We start from the raw sequence: 20711 nt of genomic DNA on the forward strand, positions 1-20711 counted from the left end.
GGCAACATAAGGTTTATAACTAAGCTACAATGTTTGTTGCTCTTAAACAAAAGAACAGAAATCTTCTCAGACTGAGGACAATTTTTAATTGTATTTCTGTGTTTCAGGATTCCTCACTATCTTAACTGTGATGCACAAAACAGTTTAAACCATTGTCACAGGTACACTTGAATGATGACAGCCTTTTGCCTATTTAAAATGTCTGAAAGGCATCAAGTCTATTAAATTATTACAACTATGTATTTAATCTTGAGGGCTAGAAGTTGTGGCAGCTGCCAAAACAGAATGGGAAGGGCCCTTGGCTTGCTTATACCTGTGGCACATACCGCTAGAACTGCTAGTGCCACCCACCTAGTCTCCCATCTGCTTAAATTCCATCTACGAGCCCAGGCCAAAACCCAGGGCTATGTGTTGGCCCCAGCTACCAGTGTCATCTACATTCTCAACTAGAAAAATGTCCTACATACTAAATCTTATCATTACTAATGATACCAGCCAACTCCCAGCCTACCTGTCCACCCCAACCGTTCCTGTGCTGCAGCTATCAGCAATCAATATTTCAACAGCCAATGTCAGTAGGACAGACTGACCATATCCCACAATATGCTGAACAGACCTTATGAAATTAAAATAAACTTTTGATTTAAATTAAACTGTATTGAATTAGGATTAATACATTTGGGATCCATTGTATTAAAAACATAATTGTGTATGTGTTGTTGTATGTAACTTCTCTAGTAGTGGGGAGAGGCTACTCTAATTCGTCTGGTAATCAGCCTTTAAAGCCATCTCCCTGGAGAGGCTCACATATACAAATTCAAACTGAATTATCCAGGGACCAATGGACAAAGAAAGGATTTTTGGATAATTAGTCTGGTTTTAAATAGACTCAGGGCCTTCTTGCTGATCCACCAAATGGGCAGGACACCTGGTCCACAGAGGGCCCCAGTCCTCAAAGGATTGGAAGAACTAGGCCTACTGAGGCCCCATAAGACTGTGCTTGTTCCGAGCTGAAGTTGGGATGAACTTGAAATCACAAAGAGGTTTCCTTGGGTCAGGTGCTGAAGGACTGCTCTAGCCAGAGCCCACGTTAGGGTTAGGGTGATCTCTGGTAAGCTTATTAGCATGCGTGTAGGTTCTTTCATTGTTTTTAATATGTTTTCTCTCTACTGCTTTTACATTAAGAACAAAATTGGCTGTGCAGTAAGTATAACTATGGGCACTCACGCTGTTAGCCATCTCTGAAGGGCAAGCAAGCCAGCCTGCTAGGACAGACTGCCTTTTGCAGAGGCTAATATAATGAAGGCAGGGAACTGTGCCTGGAAATACCCTGGTCAGAAGGGAATGAGAAGTGGGTCTCCGCCCAAGAAAGGCAACAGCTGACGAGCCAGAAGCCTGAGAGAGGGTGCCCTTGGCAGGAGCACCGAGGGGAAATACTGGTGCGGATGCTCTGAACTGCAACCGTCAGGATCACCCACCCCCTAAAAAATAGCCTAAATATTAGGATTCTTGAAGAAGACAAAAAAAAATATATAGTAAGAGCCCAAGCCATCATGCCCAAGAACCATAACAAATACCTCTTGCCCCATAAAACTGCACTACATGCAAAGCAGCTGGCATGGGATTTCCCCCAAAAAACACTGAGAAAGATACAAAAAAAGAGAGTGAGAAACCCAACCATGTAAATCTGCCTCTGAATAACATACAAAGGATTGTGTGCCACAGCACTCATAGTGACATCCTATATCAGGGTCAGTTTACAACAAAATAGTGCTAATCTGGATTTATACTGCTATTACCAGGTTGAGAGAATGCCTAAGAAAAGTAGATATGAAAAATGATGTATATGGTTAATGCTGAATACTATGGCTGGATAGTTGGGAAATAATTAAATGAAGACTATATAATTAAGTGCATATGCAGTAGTAATGTTTGGGTACAAGACTTACAGAACTCTTGTTAGGTTTATGCTATAAAATGAGTTTGCTTTGATGTATACCACAATTTGGAAAGGGGGAGGGGAAAATCCATCTCTTTGAGAACCTTTTCCATATGCTTTGACTATAAATGCACAGTCGGCCTGCTTAAAATTTTGATATTAGAGAGACAAGGTGGGTGAGGTGATATCTTTTATTGGACCAACTTCTGTTGGTGAGAGAGAGAAGCTTTTGAGCTCTTCTTCAGATCTGGGAAAGGAGAAGAGCTCTGTGGCTCAGAAGTTGGCTCTATATGGACAGAAGTTGGTCCCAAAAAAAGATATTAGCTCACCCATCTTGTCGTTCTAATATTCTGGGACCAACATGGCTACAACTACACTGCATAAAATTTTGATATTCATATAATGCTAAATAAGACTTCTGATCAACTGAAGCAGGACTGCAATATCAGAAAAAACCCTACATGATCTTTTAAAGATCTTGACTCTGTGTATGTGATGTTATTGTGCTCATTTGTGGTTTTAAAATCTGGATAGCAAAATGATGCAGCTGTATTCAAATGTACAGTATAATTTGAATTTGTCTTTGTTCTGTAGGTCGTGCTAATTCATTTTAGCAGCTGGGAACAGATTGTCAACTAATTCTGAAAAAAACAATACATTTGCCCTATAACTGCAAACAATCACAAATTAAAAAGCAACTTGTTACCAGTTCATTGAAAAACAAGATGAGCTCAGCATATACCATATATTTATCCTAATCTGAACAAATTACAAGAGTGCACACACACAGTTGCACAGCTAAAAACAATCTTTTTTCTCTCTGTCTAGATATTTACAATTTTGGTATCCTAGGACTCTTCTTTTTCCATTATGATTTTATGCTTCCCTGGGAAGCAAAATCTTTAATCCTTTAGGCAACCTCTGAGTTTTCTCAACCTAGATCAGAGGATTGTTCTTTCTCTGAAAGCAAAGCTTCACTGAAATAAAAGACATTTCACAAGAATATTCTTTCTATAAATGATGTAGCAACAGATCCTTCTGGCCCAGTACTGTTGCTCTGATTTTGTATATTGGAATTGTATTGTCCGGAGTATGTAGTTTGCAGCTTCCAGGTATTCTCCATTGTGAGAATGCTCTGTCTTTACTGTAAAATAAGAGGATCAAAAGAGATCAATTTAAAGTTTCATAAAGTTTACCTTACTGCAAAGGAAATGTGTGTGTACTTCTCACCTGCAGAATTTATGAGGATATCTCAAAGTTGTTTTAAGTTGCTTTTGCCATCCATGCACTTTGAGTGCATAGCCCAACTAATCAGAGACTGGGTGCAGGTTTAGTAACAGTGCAAGTTTCTTTTAGGTTGTCTCAGAACCCATCCCCAGCATGTACATTGGCAAGAAATTAGCCTGTATGGGGCTTGCCTTCATAGCTGAGAGGGTTGTGCACCTCCTGTACAGGTGCCGAGCTTCCCAAGTATCTATCTATATTTTTAATGCTCCAATTATCATTTTGGCTGGGTATCCTGCCAATCCCTGCAAATAACCTTCAGTTCTGAAGTCTGGGGAAATATGAACTGAATCGTATAACATCTTTAAGCTATTGTGTGGAGCATACTTGGTTGTGTTAGTTACACTGTAGGCAGACCAGTGGGTTGAGAGAAATGTACAAGAAAAAGTACACTCTCTTGACGAGCTCAGCAGAACTTTGCAAGCGCAAGATTGGAACAGTGATTTACACTAACTTCTTTTCATGGCTCCTTAACTTCTCCTTTCTGCACAGAGTTCGCCTGAGCCTTGATTTGCCTCTGACCTCCTTTGGACTGGGCTTCTCTGACTGTCCAACAGTTTACCTAATAATGGAAAAAAGTCTCCCAGTCATGCTGAAAGGCACTGATATCTCCCCAACCCCCCTGTCCTCTGCATCTCACTTCTTCCTTTTTTCTTCCCAACTCAGCAGTCCTGGACCCACCCACTCTCCTATTTCCCAGAGAAGTTCAGCTGGTCTGCCAGATGGGAGCCACAATGAAGAGCACCCCCCACTGGTCCAGTTTGGAACGATACCCCGAATTTAACATCCCTTTGACAATTGAAGCTGTCATGCCAATAGAAAAGTCCTCAGTTCAGTCAGACATATCAGGATCGCTCTGTAGGCAAAGGAGCTCGTTTACTGTGAGCAATATTTTTGAAAATGCTTGGTGTTTTACTTACTCTTTCTCTCCTAAAAACCTGGAGAAATAGGAATGGCTGTTTAATTAGAAGGATGTTCTGAAAATCCATGAAACAGATTTATTATATGAATTGGAATTGCATATAGAAACAGATTCTTTTACTAATGATCTTTGTTGTTTTATAGGTATACAAAAAGAAAACTGAAGCTGCTAAGAAGGAATATTTGAAGCAGTTAGCTGCATATAGAGCAAGCCTTGTATCCAAGGTAACACATATATATATTGTGATAGATTGTAAACCATTTTCAGCATTTGTATGGTGCTCAGCGCCATGGTATCTAGTGTAAATATTGTTGCTCATTACCACCTTATACCTATCTTATCTATGCTCTGCTCTAGTGCTCAATACAAACGGTTATCTCTGAACATAGGCATACTGCAGCCCATCCATTCCTACTCATAGAACATCTGCAGGCTGGGATTATAATCACAATGGAGCAACTGAGAGACCCAGTGGTCATCAGTAAAAGGATCACATTTGCCAGCGGGGCCCACACAGCACTGCACAATTACCAGTCATACTCTTTTCTGAATATAGCGGGAAACTGTAGTATCACACATAAAATGGCTCATTTTTAATGCAGGCACTGTACAGCAATGATCATGCTCAGTATCACAATGCAAATATTCCCATGATAAGCTGAACTTTCTTTGTGCATGCCTCAGATGAAGTAGACGAACACAGTATAGGACATAGTGTGAAACACTCGCTTTGGAACAGCATGTCACAGGACACACTGTACATAGTTAACAGAAACTTTTGACATTGATTTATAGAGATATTCATAGTGCTCAGGATTTCACAAGTGCTATAATATAAACCACTGTTTTAAAACCCACAGACAAAGGTTAGATTACTGCAACATGCAGACTTGAAACATTAAAGGGGCAATTTGCAGAATCATATTGTTGATGATCATTTTGGTGTCTATTTCACAGAATCCAAAGTGTTGATGAGGTCAAGTTTAGATGCACTTGACTGTCTGGTGGTTGTGAGTAAAGGTTAGGAGTGAGGATGGCAATGCTTGAAGCTTATACTGGTGTGAGTGAGCAGCCATTTTTGTTAGTTTCACAACATATTTACCATCTTGTTAGGGACATTTCAAAACAAAGATTTAACGAACAATTAACACCCGGGTCTTTCATGCAGTTTTCCATGTGATCTTACCACTTCTTCAGGTTTTTCAGTATATGACTCCTGTGAGATCAAACCTCATGTAGTTTGTGTTGGTAGATAAACTCTGAGACATGAGTGTAACCTTATTCATAGCTTTCCTATGTTGTCTTATATTCTTGAAATCTAGCATCATAGATGCCAAGATATTTATTAAAAGCTTGTACAAAATGCCTGTCATTCCTCTTCTACACTTGATGAGTGTAAACTTCCAGAGATAGTCTCTATGTTTAGAATAGACTCTTTCAAACCAGTGGAACTGTCCCAGGATTCCACTGTACATGAGTGTTAATTTATTTGTAAGATTTTACTGAGTGGTAAAATAAGACCAACACACTCATTTTAATGTGAATTACAAAGTCAGCTTTTCACTTGTAATAATGAATTAGGTATCGTTACTTTGCCCATCATACATTGTTTATATGAAACACTAAACTTTTTATTTTGATAAGATAAATATATGTAAAACTGAGAGTTTTACTCTGATTTTTTTAAGGGCAAAAAATAGCTGCATGGCATTCTTTGAGGAAGGTTCATTTAGAGAAATTTCAGTTAAAGAAATATTGGTGTCTGAGGCTCTAAGTCAGTGTAGGAAAGAACTTGAACACATGTTTAAGCCCATCCCTAGTCAAGAAAGCACTTACTTGTGTGCTTATGTCTCATTGGCTTTAGTGGGACTTAAGTATCTGCTTAACTTTAAGCATTTAGGTGTGATGGGACTTTAAATAAGCATAAACTGGATAGGTGATATATTAAGATTCACCATGTAAATTGCATCTATTTGAAACAGAATATAAACTCTCTGTGTTAAAATCTATTCTATTACTACACATACAAAAACTACATTAAAAGAATGTTATTACAGTTGCAAAGGCAGGCATGCAAAAGTTAGGAAATGCCAGAAGTCTGGCTTCACCTCTGGAGGGAGCATGCTTAGTTGTTCTGTGTGGATGATGACTGCTCAGTCAAGTCACATGTAGCAGCCTGAAAACAGCTGAACTATGCTGGCTAAAATTTGCCCCCCAAAAATTACCTGGCATGTAAAATGTCAATCCACAAGATTTAAGTTTAGCCAAGTAATAAGCAACTGAAAGCAAGGTCTTATAATTGGACATGTCAGGCAACTTTAACAATAGGCTGTGCCATCAGCCTTGCCTGTAATATTTTTTTAAACAGGGTTAACACACAATAAGGTGAACATCTGATTGTATGGATTTAATGTCATAGCTATGCATTAATCTCCATTAACTCTATCAGTGTATTTAATAGATCTTTTCTCAACATTTTTCTTTTCTTTTTATAAAAATTGAAATTAATAAGGCTATAGTCAAGCCTGTGGAATGTTGGAAATCAATATGTGAAGTCAAAATCACATTACAAAGCATTATATGTAATGTTATGCAGATTGCCATATTGTTTATAATACTGACTAAGCCTTTGCATTCTAAACAAGTGTCTTTATATTTGCCCTTAGTTGCAACTTTTAGTACTGTTCAGGCTCAGAAATGCAACCTACAGTATATAGCAATTTGTATAGCATTACTTAAAATGCTGTGATTGCAATTTGACTTTTTAAAAAACAAGCACTTTTTATTGCTTACCCTGGCTTTTTTGTGTATGCTGGCTGGCAGTAGGATTTTTGCTTTATATGTTAAATATTTATTTATATATACATATATAAATATTTTCTGAAGACATACTTAACTATGCATCTACCCTCAAGTAGGAAAAAGGGTCATTTTTCAAAGCTATGATGGCATAGCTAGGTCAAATTTGTGCTCTCACATAGCATCAATATCAACCACATTTGATACTCTTTGAGTGTTAGAAATAATGCAAATTTTTTGAAGCTAATGAACGTGTGACAATGTTGCCCCTTTGATTGTATGGCAGGCTCAGACTTCCCCTAACAGAACTCCCAGCCATTGTCTTGGAATTACTTTTCAAAGTACTTCGTCCATGCAGACATTTTGGAAGTTTTAAAGATTAGTTTAGGCTATTTTCAGGGAAACCGTAACAAAACAGCAATAGTGGCTTTCTCCTCATAAGGCACAAATCTAAAATGCAGCTCTGTCTGAAGTATTAACAGCCTTTTTTTTTTAGGTTGCTAAACTCCTACAGGATCACTAGCACTGTTGCCTTAGCAGAAAAATATAATAAGCAGTCACATTAATTTTCAGCTTTTATTGGTATCCATTACACATCAATTTCCCTACCTAGGAAAATTGTAAGGCTATAAACAGTAGATATTTCAGGTTTCTATGACACACTATCTTTGCGTTCGTGATTATTGTGATATCAAAAATGTTTGAAGAACCATATATCAAAAGCCGTATATTACCATTTAAACCATGCATGTAGCTGTATATCCTATATCAGAATTACCTGTTGACTGACTTGGTATTTTCAGAGTTGTTTATGTATGTATTTTTCACAAACCAGTTGTCATGTCCCTTCAAGGATCCACAAACTGTCAGAGAAGAAATTTCTAATCCTAAAAACATTGTTTGAAGCAAAAAAATCCAGTAAATACATATAACCAAAGAATAATCCCATTCAACCCCTTAACCTATAAAGCCACAAATCGTAAAGACCTAAGGAAATTTCTAAGCAATTATTAAAACTGTTAGGCATAACATCACTGTGAGAACTCACTCGTATTACAGATTGGCCTAACCCAGGGGTAGGCAACGTATGGCACGGGTGCTGAAGGTGGCACGCGAGCTGATTTTCAGTGGCACTCACACTGCCCAGGTCCTGGCCACCAGTCCAGGGGGCTCTGCATTTTAATTTAATTGTAAATGAAGCTTCTTAAACATTCTGAAACCTTATTTACTTTACATACAACCATAGTTCAGTTATATATTATTGACCTATAGAAAGAGACCTTCTAAAAACGTTAAAATGTATTACTGGCACGCAAAACCTTAAATTAGAGTGAATAAATGAAGACTCGGCACACCGCTTCTGAACGGTTGCCGACCCCTGGCCTAATCTTTAATACACTGAGTCCACCATCCTTTTCTAGTTCAGAGGTCTCATTGTGGTGGCAGTCCATAAAGTTAACAACATCATCCAAAACATGCATGAAATAAAGGCCAAGCATTAAAGGATAGATAGTGCATGGCACCTCTGTGAGGGTGAATGGGAGGGAGGCGGTAGTAAGGTGTCAGGGCCATGGCAGAACTGAGTCAGTCAATCACTAAGGAGACCAAATGCTGCACCTTCTTAAGGGCAGTGCAATAATTGCTCTGCCCAGGAGCTCTAGGTGGTCGTTTGCCTTCCTTATGCACATTCCTTTTGATGCTTCTGCTGGAAGTCTATCACTTAATGTTACAATTTACCCTTACACAATATGTTTCAACTTAACTTGAATTATCTTGAAATAATTACATCAAACAGTAAAACAAGAATGTAAGTTAGTTTCCATTTCACTAGAGTTTTTAATATGCAGTTAGTAAGAATCCTGTTCTCCTCATTTCCCACCCAGCATTGGCATTGGAAAGTTCTACATTTACTAAAACATCCAATAACAAAATAGAAACAGATTCTCAGCTGGTGTACATTGGCATAGCTGCTTTGAAGTCAAGGGAGCTGTGCTGATTTACACCAGCTAACGATCTCTCACAGACTTTAAATAGTGAGAGATGGACAGAGATGGTGATATTCAGATTACATTCAGGCTAAAGTGTGAGGCCAAATACATGTGAGGCTTCCCTTTCAGCAGTGCCAAGACCCAGAGACATTCTCACAAGATTGAAGCCCAAAATGGCGGAGATTTAGAGATCACATTACTTTGAGAGATTTTGATTTTGAGAAGGCTCTTGTTTGTTTCTAAAGTGATTGGGATTGAATGGTTGGTATAAGGTTATTAGAACTGCATTTTTAGAGCCTCCCTATGCCTCTCAGTTGGGGAATAAAGATACTGGTATCAAATTAAAGTCACATGTCCTTCAGCGTATTTATTCAGGTTACATTCATAAAACATCCATCTCTACCTACATGGCCTTAATGAATCCATGACAATCCCCCATAGATGATTATAAAATGTATCTTCAGATTTTAAAATGTTCTCCTTCAGAACCACATTGGCTAACAGTATATGACAACCAATAGTTGGCCCATCTTGTACTCAAGTATCAATGATGTGTCTAAAGACTTTGGAACCAGCCACATGTGGTACAATAAATTTGTATAATATATGTGATTTGGAATGAATAAAATAAGAAACCTCATGTGTTGACAACCTTCATCCAAAACCTACATCAACCTATAACTTTTTTGACGTTCTGAAATGTTCACATAAAAGTTTTGCTCTTCCAGACTTTACAGTGCTAATCCAAACAGAACCCAAACTCTGAGGTCCTGATTCTCATTTACACTAGGGCTGTGTTACACCATTCTGGCAGAGTAAAGGGAAAGTAGGAGTATATTATATTTACACCCATTTATAAACCCTTTACGCTGCTAGAGTGGTATAAAGTAGCATTAGTGTTAATGAGAATCAGACCCTGACCCTGTAGATCTTCGATCACTTATTTTATAGATGCTGGTGATGGCCAAAGGTACCAGAAACATTTATGTATGAACATTCAGCAATTCCTCAAGTTTATTCAAAGTTGATTATGTAGTGAAGTCTAATTGCTCACATTAATAAAGAAATATTTCTGATGATATTGGCCCTAGCTAGTCTAGATACCACTCAATTTACAGTACTCCATTCAGAAGGTTTGGGACCCTTTAGACATTTTCCTCATACCACAAAACACCGAATCTGTTGCTGTTAATGCTGCTGATTCTGAAAAAGAACTGTTCTAAAATTAAAAATAAATGTTCCAATCCAGCAGGACACTACTGATTCTTGGTGAGTATATTGGCCACATTTTGGGGTATTTTGTGTCTGTTACCTGAATAAATATAATCAAGAATACAGCGTATAATTTTAGTTTTAATACAAACTTCTGTTGTCCCTGATTGTGAACAGAAAGGTGGCTCTGCAAATGTGTCTTCATCATGGACAGTTTTCTTAAAAGGTCATTGTCCATTTTGCCAGTCATCACACAGAGATCTCTGAGTTACCAGTGTTTCTCTGCATGTAGAATGATGGTGGTAACTGTGTGGTATCTCTTGGGAAAAGTTGAGGTTTTTTATAATTTTTGAGTTTTTAATAACATTACTGTAAAAGTATTTATTAATTTAATTCAAATATATATAATTTGGTAGTTTAAAATGTTGAAAATAACAGCAAATATATTCCACAGCTTCTTTTCTGCAACTGGATGTGTGTGTGCGCGCGCGCATGCACATGTGCACATGTGCACATGTGATTGTGTATGGCAGCTTTTCCAACATACTGTCTGCAGAAACAAGGCTTGAAACGGCAATATAAAAAAAAGTGTAACTAATTTTAAATTTTCTACTTACACTTCTAAGGAAGCACAAGTGAAGACCATCAGTCATCAGCTGAAACTGATCTCAGCTTCACTTGACCAGTTCCTGTTTTGCTTTCATGGAAACGGAGATGGAAAATCAACTCATTATTAGTAGGATAAAAGTTTTGGCCCATTGACGTTAACAGGAAACTTTCTATTAACTTCAGTATGCTCTGGATCAGACCTATAGAATGCTGCCATATGAAAAACTTACCCTTGCTTTATTTTCAGTCACTCAGAAAAGCCACCAGTAGCCAGAAAGCAGAAACAACTTACAGATTTCAGTTGCTGGTTGCCTACTAAGATCTACAAGTGATAGTTTCAAAAACCAGTTACAGATTCGAGGCGCCATAGTCTATACTAATTCAAACTGAAGAAGAAAATCCTAACCCTAATGAAGCTATCAGATTGCCTGGTGGATGTCACCTGAGTGACAGCTAGTATCTGTGGGACCATTGTATTGATCAGAATATCTGTTCTTAGCTGAGTTTCTGGCCATGGGGAGCTGGAGCTCAGTGAGGACTCTAGGGTGGAACAAATTCCAGTATGACCTTTCCTCTGATGGGATCCCCTCCTTTGCCTGCCTGCTTTGCTGACATAGCCTGCCTCCATCCACCACACATTCATGGTGTGACTCTCTGAATAAGGACCAGCAGGGAGGAGGTGAGCTTACTGCACTGTGAGGTCAAGTCTGGGGCAGGTAGGAACCATCATGTTTCTCAGAGTAGTTCTGTGTGAGGAGACAAGGCGTGATGATGGTTGGCTTTAGATTAGAGGCAGGCATGAGGAGTTGTGGCACTGAACAGGGGAGCTTTGAATGTGAAAGGGAAGGCTCACTTTGCTCAAGAGCAGGAGAGGAGAGCAGCAGGATTGGTGATGGACATGCGGGGAAAGATAAAGGGACTGAAGTTCTATTATCTAAATTATCTCTCTCATTTATAAACTGCCCCAACCTGTGTAGCAACTGTATAAGCACCAATATATACAGTAAAATAAGAATGGCAAAAGTGGGCTTGCTCTCATACTCCTGGTATTTGGTTGCTTATACTTAAAGATGTTCATTATTTTATTTGCTTCTTTTCATTTCTCACTCCCCTGCTTTTCCTTTCTTTCTACATGGCCCATTTTCTTCCCTTTCTCTTTGTTCCTCTGGGCTTTTCTTCTAAGTGTGACATACCAGGGTACAATCCAGGCTCATGTGTAGCTGTGTCACCCCTGCCCCATAATCTGGGTTACCCTTTACAATGGCTTGCTGCTCACAAACAGCCTCCAGTGTGTTAGTCACTCCCAGCTATATCTGTTTGTGTGCTTTAGACAGCCAACCACACCTTGGCTCTTACCAGCCTTAAAGTTTACCACAGGGTGACCCCAATACACTCCCAGTCTCAGATTTTCCCCCAGACCTCTCCTGGACAGTACAGATATACTGAGTCTGTTATTCCTTTAAGGAACTTGTTGCCCCAAGTGGAGTCACCCAACATTTCAACTTGAACACCCTGGATTAGATAAAACAAAAAGCCAGTCTACTAACTACAAAGAGATAGATTTTAAGTGAGTACAAGTAATGAGGCATAAAAGTCAGAAATTGTTACAAGAACAATAATGATAAAACACTCACTAATGCCTAACTTAAACTATATTAGATTCAAGCAAAGTTTCTCACCACATGCCCCAGCAGCATTACTGACCAAACTCTCAGATTAGGACCCCTCCCCCAAGCCCAACCATTGCTTCCTTTGTCTCTTCAGGTACAGTGAATGTGATGGAGGGGGAGGGGGCTGTCTTGGGGTGTTTGTCCCTCCTTTTTATAGTTTCAGCCCCCTTCTTGAAAAACATTTCCAGCTAGATATCAGGAGACAAAGAGTGTATGTGGAAGGATGTTCCCTGCTTTTTTTTCACCTGTTTAAACTTCCTTTGTCTTCCCTTCCTGCTTGATGATTCTGTTTACTGTTTAAACAAAAATTAAACAGAGCACACATCTCTTTGTTTAGGACAGACCGGTTTGCCAACCTCTGTTTGGGCAGGGCAAACAGAGTTTGTGGGGTTTGGAACATGTGTTAATAACACCATACAGGGGAATCTTATAACTTCACATACAATTTTGCCACACATACTTTATCAGGACAATAGTGACCAGCAAACTATGAGTTTCAGATATTCAAGGCATATTTTGAACAAAGATTATTACAATAGTATATAAGGTGTGAATACGGGGGGAGGGAGGGGAGTCTGTCATAGTAGACTCTTGTGAAAAGGGTGAGTTTTGCATTGAGCCCAGAAGACAGGCATACATCTTTTGGGATGGTGTTCCATATCTTCAGACTTGACACAAAAACTGCTTCCCTCCATCTTCTGATAGGTTTACACTGCATGCAGCAGTCTTGGAGGCTTACATATGGAGAGGCAATATCCTAAGATATTGTTAGATTAGGATATTGCCTATTAAAATCTTAAAAGATTAGGACCAGGACTTTGAATTAAACTCAATAGTGAGTGGGAGCCACTGGAAGGTATAGGGTACTGGTGTGAAAAACTAGTATTCTAATCTGCAATCCTGTAATGTACTGGCTAATGTGTATGTGCTCCCTACTGATAGACTGTATATGAGATTCTGTCATCCTCTAGCAACTGATCTACAGAATCTTTAAGTCCTACCACTCCTAGAACTGAAAAGGATTCTCCTTTAGCTCAGGTGGCAGAGACCTGTATAGGGAGCAGAAGGTCTAGAATTGTACACCTGTAGCATCAGGCATAAAAATTAGCTGGTGACTATGGTCATAAATTCATGTTGGTACCTTAGTGCTGAACCCTGGGGATGAATATATTTGTCTTCCATGTTTTCTATGCTCCAAAGTCTAATTAAACAAGTGAATAGGGATCTTTAATATGTATTCCTGTACTATTTTCCTTAGATAAGCAGAATGACTTTTCAAATGGCAGATTGGCTAACGAGTTTCGGTCTGCAAAGTTATGCCTGATACCTGAACAGCTGGAGGCTCTGTCAACCAGTCAGATCCCCTCTTTCATTATTCATATTTTATCAGTAACATGTAGTGTCCTTATGTAGGAACAGATTCAGCTCTCAGTTACACAGGTACAACTCCAGTTGAAAATCAATTCAATCAATGCAAGCTGTATGTGTGTCTGGGAGGGCAGAATATGGCCTGTGCTGTATTGTCACATTTTTGTATGTAATAGATAATAGAGGCATATATGAAAAGTCTGTAACATTTTTGGTATCACCTATCTCATTAGCTCCAGTGCTGCTTACATTGCTAGCCTTAGAGAAAGCTGAAAGTGTAGTATGCTGGGGAATTATACTTAATGGGTTTGTTTATCCAGATTCCCAATAACTGATAATATGTATGTCTTTTACTCTAATATTGGACACTTTGGGACTTCAAATCACATATGATTTAAAGCATTCTTAGTCACTGTAAAATACTTGCTTAGTCTGGGGCTGGAGTGCTGTGAATTGCATCAGAATATTGTGAAAAATATATAGAAGAATTACTGCTGGCTTGAAACAATCAGAGCAAATTCTTTTTGATCCAGCTGGCAGACACTCTTCTGGGAAGTAAAAAAAGTGATATTCATCCCCAGCATAAGACTATGCAACTACCAATAACTGAAATGAGAGTTGCACCTGCTTATTTGATCCACAGGATCTAGTATCCTGTAAATTAATTTATTATAATGGGCCAAATTCATCCTTTATATAAGTGCATTGAAAGCAGTGGAGTTACACCAGTAATGAATTTGGTTCAGTGTATCTCCCTATTTAAAGAGGAGTATGACAGAATCTTTTCCTGTATATACACAGAAAAATATCACAATGGAAGAATCCTTAGAATCCTGTCCTTGCTCTAAGGAAATACATCATGGAGAGCAGTGGGAGGGTCAGGTAGGGTGACCATATTTCCCTAGCCTGAAAACAGGATGCATGGGGCTGGCCCAAGCCGCCTGGCATCGCTGCTCATCCCCTGCACCCCCACAGATGCTCCTCCTTGCCCCCAATTGAGCCAAGTTGAAGAGATGGGAGTGGGGGGAAGAGGACTGGGTTGGGCTGGGATCTGAGTGTGTGAGTGTGAATACTTTTGGGCTCGGAGCCAGGAGATGAAGCTATTGGACTATGATCCAGTTAGCAGTGTGATGCCCCTTTGGGATTTGGGATAGCAGAGGGGCAGGAAGGAGGCTCCGGGTAGTGGGTGGGATCAAGGAGACTCCAGAGAGCAGCCCTGGGGAGGTGGGGGAAGGCCGAGATGCAGGGCCATTTCAGACTTTGTTATTGAAGGAGGCGATTCCTGGCCGGGGATGGGAGGGAAGGGGAGAGAGGAGCAAGCAATGGGGGACCAGGAGGAGGTCACTCCCGGTCAATGGTACGAAACACAGGTGGGGCAGATGTCCCCCACCGCCCTCCCTAAATGGCACCTGGGATGTGGCAGACGCAGGCAACTAGAGGCAGACTGAAGAGTTGGGAGGAGGCCTGGAAAGCCCCGAAGGACGATGGGTGGGGAGGATATGAGGCCGGTGTGGGAGCTGTGGGGACTGCTTGGGAGGCTGTGGCGGGGGCGGGGGACCATGCCACACTTGGTGCCCCAGCACAAGCAGATGCTGCGGAACCCAGTCAGGCACTTACCAGCCGGGTTGCCCAGTAGGGTCTGGGTCCCACAAGTTGCGGCTCCATGGCCCAAACAGAGAAGAGTTTGAATTAGGGCCCTGACTGCACTGCCTTCTGATTGGGCTGCAGAGTGAGCACGTGTTACCCCATTGCTCCCTGACTGGGGGGCAGAACATAGCAGAGACAGACTGGCCAGGCTCCTGTCCCCCTCCCCAGAACATTGCCACTCACACTCCCCAACATTCTTCCATACCTCCCTAGGGAGGCACGCCCCACCTTTTTTGCAAAACTGGGCATTTGTCAACAGATCTATGAGGCTTTGGCAGGCCTGTTGGCCAGTCCTCATTGCTTTTACTACCCTGCCCTGCTGCTATGCATGTGCTGTTGGTAAAACTGGGACGGATTTTGCATATGCTATCAGGTATCATGTTTCATTTTGTGTATGTGTGCATTTGTCTGTATCTTAATCTGCATATGTGGGTGTGTGTAGTGCATACTGTACAGGGAGAGAGACAGAGGTTTGCATTCCTTTTATCATTTTTATTTAATTTTCCTTAATTTACTGGAGAAAATAAGTTTTTTGCTTTGGTATTGTAACTTGACTTGGGAAAATGAAGTTATCATCTTTTTCATTGTATATCATCACAGATAATGAACCAGTTTCTGTAATGTGCCTATTAGCTGATTATTGGTGATGGCACATACATCAGAAAGCATACAAATAGACTTTCACAGGCTCAGCTGATGCTGAAAGTAACATGAAACTTATTTTGACTTGTAAACTAAACAAACATGACATGGCATTGGTAGGATAATGGTATGTATGCATCTTCCAGCCTGTGTTTTGATACAGTGACTTCTTTTTCCAGAGGGACATTTACCATTTTTTCCAGCATGTTTCACCTTTCACTGGTTATAAATACACTACAACCTTTCCTTAACTGCTACATTATTATTCAGGTACCCACACATAAGCACTGGATGGTTAATCTTTAACTCTTTTTGGCATTTACTTGAACATATCTAGTTTACACCTCAGTTGGAAGTTCTAAGAAACTGAGTGCATGGGGAACAGAACAAATTTAGTAGAAATTCAGAGTAACAACGTATAAACATTAGAACTATTTATTATTGAAAATATTCATAGTAACTGCTGCAAGAAAACAAGACAAACTCTGCAATTATTTTGAAAAGCTCTATTTATTTTCTCGGTTCATTTATTTTGGTGCTGTATTATTCAGGGCCAATTGAGATAATTTTCTTGTTTGCATGTAGTCAAACATAGGCCAAATGGTCCCATCAGTTTTTAAGCAGAACTCCTTCATTGAATTCTTTGAGAGGGTTCTGCTTAAAAATTAATTATTCAATATGCCTATACTATTTTCAAACTCACAATCTACAAAACACAGTTGATGTGGACATGGATATAATCCTAACACAGAATATTTTAAAAATAAACTATGCCAACACTGGAATTTTAGTTTGATTTAGTGACACAACCGTAGTGCCCAGTCCTGCCACTCTTCATGATAATACCAGCCTCTTATCTGGTGCTTTCATCTGTAGATATCAAAGTGCTTTACTAATGAGGTCAGTAACATTATCCCCATTTTACACGTGCAAATTGAGGCACTGAGCAGGGACGTGCCTACGGTCACCCAGCAGGTCACTGGCAGAGCCAGGAATGGAAACAGAACTAAGTCTCCTGAGTCCCAGTCCAGTGCTCTATTCACTTATTGCCTTATTACCTCACAAATAATCTTTCTTCACTTGAGTGGTCCCATTGAATTAAAGGGGACTAATAACAGAAGTAATGACTGCTTATGTGAGTAAGGGTTGCAGGTTTGGATCCATGTTTTCATTTGCCGAGTAGCTTATCACGTCAGTAACATCACTTCCAAGTTTTGCAATATCAGAATGTCAAGCCAGGAAGCAGAGGGGCTGTATTTACAGGAGTGAAGAAAAATCTGTGTGGTGTATAAGAGTTAACTTTATTTCTATTTATTTAAGAGTAATAACCAGTCTCCGCTGTAAGGACATTTTAAGTAGCATCTCCATGACTGATGTATGCTGCTGAGATGAGTGCTGTCATAAAGGAGTTCTTCATATAACGAGCAGAGAACAAAAGGGGAAACATGGGTATTTGTTATAGAACAAAACTCTCCAGTATGCTATGGGAAATTACCACTGCACTGTGCTTCAGAGTATTCCTGTAGAACACTAAGGTATTCTGGTCAGGCATGGAATGATGCAGAGGTTCATTTGTGCAGTAAATAGATCTCAGAAAAACAGCTGTTATCTGTCTCTAAAGATTGTTTGTTTGTTTTCTCAACAGAGCTACAGTGAACCTGTTGATGTTAAGGCGTCCCAACCGCCTCAGATGATTAATTCAAAACAGTCAGTGTTCCATGGGCCCACACAGGCTCATTCCGCACTGTACCTAAGCTCCCATTATCACCAACAGTCCGGAATGAATCCGCACATAACTGCCATGCACGCTAATATCCCCAGGAATATTGCACCCAAGCCCAACAACCAAATGCCAGTGACTGTTTCCATAGCAAACATGGCTGTGTCCCCACCTCCACCGCTTCAGATTAGCCCACCTCTCCACCAGCATCTCAACATACAGCAACACCAGCCAATTACAATGCAGCAGTCCATTGGAAACCAACTCCCAATGCAGGTCCAGTCTGCTTTACATTCACCTACAATGCAGCAAGTAAGTTCTAAATCATGAGCTTTCAATCTGTTTGGGGAACATATTTTCATCTGAATCCGTAAAACTGGTCTTCCAGTAGTTAATGTAGGGGGTTTTTTGATTCATGGTTTAGCTTTAATTTTGCAACATTCCAGTACTGAAGTCCCAGCTCCCAGTCCTGCAGCTACTTGAGCACGTGAGCAACTTTACTCATATGACTAGTCCCATGAGCTGCACCAGGACAACTCATGCGAGTAAAGTTAACCAACTGCCCCTGAAGTTTGGCTCCTGAACATTAAAATTCTCTCCCATAGGAAAGGGAGTTTCTTTTACAAAAAATATTACTGTTACTCAGTGAAATCAGCCTGTGAGGTAGAAAATAACCTAATGAACAGGTGAAATGTTAAGATTGCAAAAATGTTGATTTAAAGACACAGTTTATAAAGTAAGATACTGGAAATAAGGGACCAGTTCCAGATGTTCATATTAAAGTTTTATTCATTTTCATACTCAGTCCCTGCTCTAACAAATTCCCATTGAATTTCAGTGGGAGTCTGATTGAGTATGGCCCGACTACATACTGAAAACCTCATGATATGGACTTTCAGGTCCCAATCCTCCAGTGATGTAAAGCAGTGCAACTTCACTGGAGCTAAATAATTTTAAAGAGGATCTGGCTCTCAGTAAATAAAGTTTTATTTTCTAAAAAATAGCCCAGAATTGGTGATTTTGGGGAAGGGAGTAAGGAGGTGTGTATCTTGAGATTGCAAGATTTAGATGTAATGGGGCCTAATTTTCCATTACACCTTGTGTAATCATTTGCACCATTGTAAAGTGAGTGTAAAATCCTACCAAGTTAGAATAGCCTATTTTACACCCACTTATTATAAATGGCTAGGCAAGGTGCAGGCCCATTACTGCGTTTCATGCTCAATGTTTTCTGCTCTTTTTTTATGCCCTTCCAGGTTTCTGAAATACCCAATTTGTTTATACAAATGCCTTGTATGCACAAAGCTTGTGGGCACAATTTATGAATCCAGGTTTGAAAATCTTGCTGTGATTATTCCATGGATAATACAATTATACTTAATAGAAGGTGCAATGCAGGAGTTGGATGGTTTTAAATAGCATATCTGGTTATTGGCACCAGGCCATGATCATCATCATCACATAAATCTAAACATTGTTCCATGGTGCATTATTCAAAAATTACATATAACAAAATATATTAAATAAAATGTGACTTCAGTAGCTTCCATTACATCATGTTGAACATTACCCAGAAGGAAAGAAGAAAGTGGGACTACCACTTCTTGTAGCATGTTGCATGTATTTCAACAGCTTGAAAGAACTGCCACTTATAACAAAAGCTGCTGGCTACGACATATTACATATGTTGTGCAGTGCCATTTCTAGCCTGGGGCATAACATACACTGTAGAAAATAGGCATCCTGAAGTCCATAAATAGATCTGTGTTATACTGTACCTTTCGCTTTCCTGACATAACATACAATATGATAAACAATTATGTGACCCTTTTTGCCTACTCCCCACAAAATTAAAAAAGCAGTGTAAAATATGATGTCCTGAAATAGGAATGGGAATCTTTTACCCGTATTTCTCATTCAAGAAATCTGACATTTCTATCAAAGATACCAAATGCATTGTCAGGCACCTGGGACATAGGTAGTCTAATCTAGTGATTGGAGTAGGAATAGTTGAATTAGATATTGTAGTTTTCCTTGGACCCAGCAAAAGTCTAGTAAATTCCGAACAACTTATTCTTCTTGGACATGGACAATTGTAGGCAGGGGAGTAGGGAGTAGAATGAAATAGGAAGGGATTCTTGACTAAGGGTTTTTGCAGAAAGATGTGGAAGATGGGATGAATTGGAGGAAATCTGGTAGCTATATCCTAAATGTAACAAGGTTAATCTGTTTAGTGATCCGTAAGGGTCCAAGTTACTGCTGGTCCAGCTTTGCAGAGGGGCAAGTCGATCGCCCGTTCCGGGTGGACAACCAAACCTTATCCCCTACCTCAAAGCCTAGTGTTGGCTGGTGGGACCACTTCACATACCATTTGTAAGTTGCCTTGGTGACTTCTAACTACTTCTGGAGTTCTTAGTATACCTACTAGTGAGTTCAGTGACAATTGGCATGGACAATTGCAAGGGGATCTGTGGATGAACGTGAGGATGAAGACCATAATTAGCAAAGGAGGCATTGGTGGCATTCTTTTAGATAAACTCAGCATGAGGGATCAAAGAGAGCCAATCATCTTGATGATAGTTTAGAAAGTAACATAGGTTCTGTTCTAGGATCTAATTGTCTTCCTCAGACTGACCATTGTTGCTTGGGTGATAGGCCATAGAGGTTAGCATGTTTATACTCAGGTGGCATGGGAATTCCCACCAGAAGCAGGAAATAAACTGTGGTCCCCGGACAGGTACCATACTCATAGGCAAGCCATGGAGATGAAAGATGTTGGTCACAAACAGGTGGGCTGTTTCCTGAGCAGATGGAAGCACCCTGTATTCAACAAAGTGTGCCGTCCTGGTTAAGTGGTTGATCAGCCCTAGAATTGTAGTGTAGCCTTGGGAGGGTGGTAATTCCATGATAA

At 39.9% G+C, this 20711-nt stretch overlaps 1 protein-coding gene across 1 annotated transcript in view; it reads left to right on the forward strand.

The window, feature by feature from the left end:
• The window catches only part of TOX (thymocyte selection associated high mobility group box), a 287098-nt gene that overhangs the window by 248837 nt on the left and 17550 nt on the right, over positions 1-20711 (forward strand). Inside the window, exons 6-7 of the mRNA XM_045007006.1 lie at positions 4289-4369; positions 17726-18112. Of these exons, the coding sequence (XP_044862941.1) occupies positions 4289-4369; positions 17726-18112 (468 nt within the window). The remainder of the gene's footprint in view (positions 1-4288; positions 4370-17725; positions 18113-20711) is intronic.

The sequence above is a fragment of the Mauremys mutica genome, chromosome 2, assembly GCF_020497125.1.
Source record: "Mauremys mutica isolate MM-2020 ecotype Southern chromosome 2, ASM2049712v1, whole genome shotgun sequence".
Taxonomy (NCBI): domain Eukaryota; kingdom Metazoa; phylum Chordata; order Testudines; family Geoemydidae; genus Mauremys; species Mauremys mutica.